This window comes from Phaethon lepturus, unplaced genomic scaffold (genome assembly GCF_000687285.1).
Source record: "Phaethon lepturus isolate BGI_N335 unplaced genomic scaffold, ASM68728v1 scaffold46566, whole genome shotgun sequence".
NCBI classification, from domain to species: Eukaryota; Metazoa; Chordata; class Aves; order Phaethontiformes; family Phaethontidae; genus Phaethon; species Phaethon lepturus.
In genome coordinates, this window is record NW_010546411.1 from 6366 (window position 1) to 15633 (window position 9268).

At 48.5% G+C, this 9268-nt stretch overlaps 1 protein-coding gene across 1 annotated transcript; it reads right to left on the reverse strand.

Moving 5' to 3' along the window:
* Nucleotides 1-2149: 2149 nt before the first annotated feature.
* On the reverse strand, nt 2150-9263 carry VPS26B (vacuolar protein sorting 26 homolog B (S. pombe); the record flags this gene model as incomplete). Its single annotated transcript, XM_010289283.1, has 6 exons — nt 2150-2391; nt 2984-3126; nt 3759-3934; nt 4723-4887; nt 5745-5901; nt 9239-9263. Coding segments are annotated over 6 exons (813 nt in total), but the record flags the coding sequence as incomplete, so codon positions are not given.
* Between the last annotated feature and the right edge of the window lie 5 nt (nt 9264-9268).

Here is a 9268-nt window from a genome sequence, read left to right on the forward strand (position 1 = left end):
GGTGCTGCTGTGCTCAGCTTAGCCATGGGAAGATAGTCTGCTATCCCCAGAGGCTCCCAATGGGAGCTTCACTTGTCCTTAAAAGCTTGTGTATTGCCACAGCACAGGTGGTTCCCCCCACACAGAGGGAGGCACAGAGCGAGTGTCAAAAGTAACATCCAGATTCCTTTGCCATGTGAGACCTGCAGCAGGTTACCACCCCTTGCCCTGGCATAACAAGGTAGTTGTCTAAAGTAAGCTTTTGCTTCAGTCTTAGGAAGACACGGCTCCAGCCCATGGCACAGACTTCTCATGTAAAGAAAAGCAAGCCACGTCTTCACTATTACAGAGCAGAAACATGGTGTGACACAAGCATTCAGCAGCGATGAGATCATTAGTGTCCTCTACAACAGAGCGAGACTGTCCAGCTCTACTAAAAACCACAACCTTACACGTGGTGAGTAAAAGATAACTTACTTTGGCAAGCAGAAACACACATTTATCACTGAAATACAGTAGCTGTCTTATTACATAAAAAGCTCCCCTTCCCACCCAGGCCCCACTCCCTCCACCAGCACTGTTCCACTAAACAAAGCAGAGGATACTTCAGTTTCCCAGCTGCAAGACAACTGTTCTACATTCAGCTGTAGGACAGAGGCAGAGGACATTCATTCCAGAGTCAAAAGGAAGCTGGACAAAACCTTAGCGAGCCAGAAACTCACAGGGAAATCCAGACAAAGCCCACTTTGATAGAGCTCGTATCACAGCATTTAGTGCAGGCTTGTACCTCTAGAGCTATGGTAGGAGCTCTAACCACCTGCTTCCTTGAAGGGCATCTAAACAGGATGGATATTCTCCAGATTCAGTCTACAAAGCCACATCTAATTTTTAATGGAGGATTGACTCCCTTCTGGGAAAGTTCTCATGATTCTACTTAGCTGAAGACTAAAAGAAGCTTATTTTAGAAAAGAAAAGACCCACGTTCAGGTTCTCAGTTCATGGCATACCCACAGACCTCTCGGGGCTCAAACCTCAGGAATGTGTCTCTGGACTCAGAGAGCTTTACCATCCTTCCAGTTGCTGCTTGGCTTCATCTAGCAGCACACACAGGCCATGAGCTTCTTAAAACAATTGCGTGCACTTTCTGTCCTCACTAATCCTCATCCCACAGGTGTGAGGGAGCAAAGAAAACAATATGCACGTCTTTCTAAACTGCTGACTGTTCCTACTACAAAGCCTGCTCTGTCACAAGGACACAGACATGAGCAGGGCAGCATGTATAGCGTAAGCCCACTCCCAAGAGAGCCCCCATTTATTTCTCATGTCCCAAAACTATTCTCTAGACTTCTCAAGGCTCATCTGCCCCTGTGCTGCAGCAGCAACTGGGACCCGTATGAGTGCAGCAACCAGAGAGACTGGATCTCAGGGGCACTGAGGCAGCTGCCGGGACAAGACTAGGAAGTCACCGCTGTCAGCCAGGAGCCTTCCTACCCACCCCGCAGCACTGGGACCTTCACCACCCTGCCCAACCTGTGCCACCTCCTACTGCATTCGCATGCCTCACTCCCTCCTACTAGCCACAGCTCCTCCTCGACGCAACAGGCAGTCAGGAGCTGCAGGGCAAGGACACAACAGTGCACCTGCTGCCCATGCTCCGTGTGATGTGTGGCAGTCCCAGGGCTGACTCAGCTACACCATATTACTGTTTGTGACAAGGAATCCAACGCCAGCATGAAGAGGAAGGGGAGGCGGTGAGGGGATAACACTAAGCAATTTCAAACAGGCCACACCTCAGTCTCTGACTCCTTCCTCTACCTTCCAGCTGATCACTGTGTCATTTTCCCTCGTGAAGATTTCAGAAAGGCAAGAAAAATATCTATCCTACACAGCCCCAAAGCAACCTCCACAGCGCTGGGAAGAAGCAGCAGATTTGACCTTCACTTGCTCTCTCCCTCCCCACTGCCACACTCAAAAAGGGTCTCAGGGCAAAGAGGAGATCAGGCAGCTCCGCAGCCTTCCAACACATGCCTCAAAGCAGCCAACCCCAGAGGAATGTAGCTGATTGAGAAGCACTGAGGTACCTTCAACTTGACCAGTGCTCCAGCTTGCCTTGTCCTCCCATCCCCTTCCCACCCTATGAGTCCTTTGAAGAAAGGAATTAAGTCAAAAACGGATATTTATTTTCGTGAAGTCTCTGAAGTGTTTTTTCTTCCTCCTCGCTGCTGTCCCCACTGGCTTCACAGCAGCCTTCCTCTGCATGGCCTCTCACTGCCGGCCGTTGTTCTCTGCAGGCTGGCTGGGGGTCTTGGCCTCGGTGTGTGAGGAGGTCCCCTCAAACCGCTGGGAGGCGATGGCTGCTTGGTGGGACATGCTCTTCCTCACTATGTCTCCTTTCCGCCAAAGTACCACCTCCTGTAGTAACACAGCCAGCAGGGCTTGTCAGGGCTTGTGAGACCTTCTCCCAGCCCCACCCAGACCCCAAAGGCTGAACCGAGCTGCCAGGTGAGCAGCTTGCACCCAGTGAGAGCTCAGCCTGTGCTGGCGTGTTCCACCCTCAGCTGTGCGCATGAGGCCACCTGCAGTGGCAAGCAGAGGCCTCACAATGCAGCCTTCCTGAAAATGTGGGGAGAGCGCTCCTCCCTGGGATCTGAGCACACAGAGGCAACCCTGGATGTCAAGGGCAGCTCTGTCCTATTGCCGTTGGCTACCACCTTGGAATTGATAGGGTGAAGCACAGAAGCTCCACCACAGGGCAACAGAGAGGAAAAGAAGTGCCAGGTGGTCACCTCCTACATGCATCCCTACCACCACACACATCTGGCCTGTGTGGACCATTCCTTTTAGACCCTCTTTGCACACTCTAATTTGTCTAGTCCTTACAGATATTCAGTGAAGAACATAATTCTCCCCTATGGGAATCCCAAATTCTCAGAAGGTCCTTATAACATAGTATCCCAAGCAATAGTCTACAGGCCCAAGAAGAACTAACAGCTCTGTTTCTCACCTGCTGTTTAAAGTAGCGTCTCTCTTCCTCATCGATCAGCACCAGATTGAGGTAATAACGCACCGAGAACTTCTTATTGATGTCCCTCATCGTTGGAGTCAGCTCGTAGCCAGCCAGAAAGAGTCTGATGGGAATGGACTCCCCTACAAAGTGCACAGAACCATCAGCACAGACAGAATGCACAGACCAAAATCTCCCTAGGCCACAAACTTTGTGACCATTTCCACAAGTGGAGTAAGAGGAGCTAAAAGACCTCAACTCCCTTCAAAAATCAGCATGCGTGGTCCGTAGCCAGACCTTGCCCTTGCTGACAGCTATTCCGTCTCCACTTTAACAGCATAAGACTCATATGCGACTTGCATCAAGACAGCACTGCAGGAAAAAATGAGTAAGGTGACATTTTCTCTGGCAGGTGACTCTGGAACTGGAAAACAAGTGGCACAGGAGATTGGCACAGAGCTAGAACACCATCTTTCAGCTCCAAGTTGCAGCAATGCCAGCTGGTAGCCCATGCCAACAGTGAATTTACATCTATTCCTGGTTCTGCCACTGCTTCATCAAAAGAATTAAGTCATTGCAACTCATTATGCCTCAATTCCCCCTCATCATGCCAGAGAAGGCAGGCGATCATATTTAATCACCTATGTAAACTGCTGCGAGTCCACCAGTAAAATAGGATGCATATTACTAGTGAGCACACAGATGCAGCTGAAGATACTGCAGGACTCGTATTCCCACCCCAAGAGACTTCTGAAAGGTTCATCTGCCTTCTCACCTCTCACAGGTGCCCCATCCATGATCTCATATTTAGCTATTGTGTCATTCTCATGATACACATTTGGTCCGGTCCCTGTTGTTTCTCTCTTGATGATATCTATCTCCATGTGTTTGATCTTGATTCGCACCAGCAGGAAGTAGATCTTTCCGACAATCACATCTTTTAAATGATACCTAGCACATGATGGAAGAAAGCACCACGATCAAACACTGCACAGCAGACCAGGACTCAGACTGAAGAGCGGGAACTTGCTTGTCAGGCACTTTGCTCTTATTCGCGGCCCCAGCTGTACATTTCAGATGGCATATCAACCACCTCCACTAGGCTGCTGTAAACAGCACTTCATCTTTCATCCTCCTGTCTTTTGGAAACCGACAAGAACATTTAGCATGATCAGATAAACTAAAAACGGAATTTCAGGCTGAATGTCTGCAAGAAACCCCTGTGACAGCAAAGCCTCCAAAACCAATTTTTTAGGTCAATTAAAACTAACCAAAATGTTACACTGCAGGGAGATTTGCTAGCATCAGCTGGGAAAGATGCATTAAAAGTAGTTTAACAGAGTCGTTTTCAGCTTCTGGGCCTGAATTAAGGCCCCAGTTCAGCTGTACTATCTGGTAAAGAGCAGACATTACACTTTGAAGACACTTGGAAATACTATCTTGCTGAGGATACAGGGAATGTGAAGTTACTGCAACAGCCTCACGCTGTGCTCCAAGCTGAGTAAGCCACAGCCATTGCTTCCCACTCCTTGGTCCAGAAAGCACATCTATGGGCAAGGAGAGGAAGCCAAAGATCCTCAACCAGGATCTGAGCTGTCTGCCAGCCTCACTGGAGCACGTGAACAAAGAATCCCTTTGAGGATCACATGCAAGACACATGCCTCCGGCTTCCAAACCAAGCTGTCCCCTGTTGTAGCAGATGGTTCCCCACAGCCACTGGCTGCTCTTTAGACACTTACTTGGACTTGTTGTACTCGAACTCAATGTGCAGACAATCCTCAATCCCCACCTCCATCTTAATAGAGGAGTTGAGCTCTGGGTAGGTGCTCAGAGTGTGCACAACTATGTCCATCTCCTTCACCACATCGTTCAGTCTGCGGCTGACAGTCGCTCGGAGGAAATACCTGCAAGGAGAGTCCCCCTCCTATTAGGGTTGTACAGGTAGCAACAGAGAAGAAGCAGGGAGGGACATGAGGCTGAATGCATTGCACTGGGCTACCCAAGCAGTCTTACTGGTACCCTGGCTTCTGGAGCTGCCAATAACCCATTTTGGAAAAGACAGAAGGGAATTGTCAAATGGAAAAGCACACTTTTCTGAGACTTCTCTAAACTTTCATGCATTTGTGAGCCTGAGTTATCTAAGCACCACTCTGGGGATCTGAGTAACAGCTTGCACATGTTAAAACCACTGCCCTTTTGCAAGAGATTATATCACACCACTCTCCACAGACACACCTCTTTCTGCAGATCTCAGAATTTTCCAACCTCCCCCCTTTGAAGCCAGTGACTGGATTTCAAGTCAGCTGGGGTGCCTAGATCCTAGATGTGAAATACAGTTTGCAACATATGAACAAGATACAAGCTAGGCATCTGTTTGCATATAGAGCACAATTAAAGTTGACAAGACTGATTACAAGGCATCAAAAATGTCCCCACTGGAGACTAAAGCGAACAATTTCTTTTGGTTTTTGAATTACCAAATAAATTAGAAAGTATTTGGTTGATTCAGAAGGGGCTGATTTCTCTTGTTACTTAAATGGTGCAAAGCAAGCTCCATAAAGCCTGATGCATGCTTATAGAAGTAGAGCCCTCAAAGACAGCCTTTTACAACTCAGCCCACCAAAATTCATTTGGAGTTACATTGTAAGCTTGCAAGGGTGTCTGGGAAGGGATGCTGCACTCCACTATCATCGTGGTAAATATCAGTACTTGCACACTGCACAGAACCAAGAACTGGGGTCAGCAAGGGGAAGACACTCACCGTAACTTCACATTCTGCCCGGTATAGGACTCATAAGGTTTTTCCACGTGTGTGAATTCGAAGTCAAATGTCTGCGACTGAGTGAATTCACCAGGACGGGCCAGGTCTTTCACCAGAGACACGAACTCATGGTGGTTTCCTCGGTCATAGTAGAGTTCTAGGAAGACAGAAGTGCAGGTTAAGCAGTGATGCTTAATCCCATGTGACACAGTGAGGAAAAGCAGGAGATTTCACAGCTATAAGCAATTGTCTTGTCCAGACCGTTACTTCCTTCACTGCTGTTCAGAGAACCTACCAGGGTGCAACGTACTGCACTCGGCTTGCCTTAAAAGTGACATGGGTCACCTATGATCAATATTAATTATGTTCAGACTGTTTGAGAAGAGGAGCCAGCAGGTCAGGCAACCCCTTCCAATAATTTTCTACAGAGTATTCCAGGCCAAAGGCATCACCACTGTAAAGACAGGAAAAACAACCGCTGCTTCTCTGGAACAGCAAACAGTGACATAGCAAAAAAGAAAGGCTAGGAGGCTTCCAATTGTTCTTGCTTATCCTCTGACAACAGAGTTGGAGTGGTCTTGATTCACACCGGGGAATAAGTAACAGTGGAGATCCTCACCCATTCTGCACAAAGTCAGTGTTCAGTTCATGACTGCCAAGTGCGTGGGGAGGCAGTTGAGTCAACTGTTACACCAGCCCCTGGATAAACACATTAATGGCTGCGTGAACAACGATGAGGGAAGAGCATTCACCTTTGGAAGCACTGTTCAAACCAGCTCAAGTAATCAATGTGGTCACATTGCTTCAGTTTTCCCCACAACCTTCTTGCGTCAGCAAAATGAAAGCAATCCTCTCTACACTTCCACAAAGTTTTCTCCCTTAAGTCAAAGCAACAGAAACTCAAAACTGCAATTTGCATTGACAGCTCTATTACACATAACCATCAAGGAAATCAGCCCTTCCCAACCCTGCACGTGAGCTATGCGACTACAAGACACCCATGCAGTCCTTCTAAAAAGTAAAGCCTTAGCCAATCTAATACATTTAGATGAGGAAACAAAAACCCAAGTCATCAGACAATCATATACCCACAAGTTCACTGTCAGCACTAAACTGTGCAGAGGAGGCTTCTGAGAAGTATTAGCAGAGTTCAGGAACTGCAGCGAGACTCAGTTCTCTGCTCCTTGAGATGCAGGGTGAGATTTTAGCTTTTAAGTAATGTCTGTTTCTTACATCCCTTTGCTCACCTTATCTCTATAATGGAAATATTGGCACTAGAACACCCCGCACTTACGCAGAACAGCGAGTGCCATCAAGCCCTTTAAGCTGGGCAGGCAGGTGACGTAAAAAAACTGACTCTCTCTGCATTGGATACATGTCCATTCAGAGGAAAGTGCTTGTTGATGTGACAGGGAGAAGCCACGTGCCACAGAAAAAGAGGGATATATCATCTTCCCACACAATGCAGAAGGCAACGATTGAATTTAAAGCAAGGGGAGGCAAATGTCAGTGTACTAAGTTCTCTGCTACCTCAGAAGGGCACAGATTGGCACTTCGCAGCCTTAAGAGGCAGGATTAATGTTTCACACACTTCAGAAGACATTAGCACGTCAGACAGGTATAAGCTGTAATTTCAGGTTTTCAGAGCTATAAGGTTTCAAGATTAAAAAAATAACCTGCCAACATTTTGGTTGAGGACCAGGACACAGGACACAGTAACCGCAGGCAAACTGCAATCTTAAAATGGGTTCTGTGCTCACAGGACACCATGGAGGACACAGCGTTCACAGTCCGGACACTGGTACCCAGTGACACATTTTCCCTGTGACACATCACTCCTTTCCATCTCAGTTTCCCTACCTGTTAAATTGTCTCATATAGATACTGACCTCATGTCAGCCAGAAGTCAGAATATAAGGCAAGCTGTTTTGAGATGGAAAGCATTAAGGAAGTGCCATCAGCGGTGCAAACTTCAGCGCTTTAATAAAGTGGCCTGATGGGCAAAGAGAAAGGACTAATGTGCAGACACAGCAGCTCCTAACACACCCTGCTTGGGCAATAACGTGAATTCAAAGCAGTTCTTCTAAATATGTATGGCTCAAAAGCCTTCTGAAATGGGGAATGAGAAGCAGGCGAGGCAACAGAGAGGAGACAGAGTGGAGCAGGAAGCAAATTTCATGCTTAATTTCCACTGACGATCATAATCAAATAGGAGGCCATAAGCTAGCTCCTGATGAACTTCCAGTCCATCATTTACAGGCTCTCTCTGCCTGTCCTCCTCCCCTTTCTTTCCAAAAAAGCAGTGTTTCCAAAAAAGCGAGGCTAGCAAAAATATTAAAGAGCAGTATTGGGGTTGGGTGGGAAAACCTCTAGTTCACTTTCCTTACACCGCATGATTTGCAATGCAAAGGTCTGCAGGCCCACAGCTTGCGCAGCGATTTTGAGGGTTAAACCCCAGCACGGAGGACCACAGACGTGAGGCATCGCACACGCCAAGCACTGGGAACATCTTGAACTCATTTTGGCTTGTGGGTCTCTGGCGCGTCCACAAAACACTGACATCTCCACTGAAGAGTGGGCGTGGCAGCTACCTTTCCTTTAAGAAAGCAGGAAATATGAAATCTAAATTGGTTACACGCACAGATAACCACAAGTTATGAACAACTTGAAGTCACCCAACTATCTGTGCAGGGATGCATGGTCACTCACTCAAAGAATAAGAGAATAAAAGATGGAATCAGCCAAGCTGAACCCGTAGGCCTCAAGAAAGCTGATCTACCCCAGTAAAACGTGTTGTGGGGTAGGGGCTGGGAAGGTGCCGTCAGTGATTTGACACTGATGGGCAAAACCCACCTGATTCATCGTCCTTGGCAGAGCCGTTGCTCCCTGCCGTACCTGGGCCTAACCGAATCAACAGGCACGCACACGAGAAATGCAAACAGACAGCTCATAGAGCTGCAAATAAAGACAGCCTGGAGAATGCTGCCCGAGAGCTGGCGTTGCTAGGATGTCCACGCTCAGACCTGCAGCTGCAGGACAGAAACTGAATTTTACCCCACCTCCGAGCATGTGCCTTTTAGAGCTGAAATCGGTGACTGAGCAGAAGCGAGAAAATAGGACGAGAGAACAATGACCTGGAAAAGGGCTGGAGTTCCCTCCCTTTCGCCGGGGCTCAAGCCCAGGGAACAGACCAGGGGTTGGAAACATTCCAGGCAGCCGTGGGAATTCTCCGTTGCAGCCGAGTGCTGCTCGGGAGCGAGCGTAACCTACTTCGCACCGGCGAGAATTTCCGTACCGTAGGGCGCGGCGATGTTCCCAGGACTCGCGCTAGCGTGTGTGCAAACCGGCAGCGCTAGGAAGGCCAGAGGAACGTGTCGGCCTCCGCGCAACACGACCGAGAGGGCAGGCACCTGGGCAGGGTCGTCGGGGACCGGTCCGCCACCCCCGATGACAGGCCGCCTGGCAGCAGGCCTGCACCCCGCACCCCCTCTCACCGATCTGCCCGATGAACTCCACTTTGATGC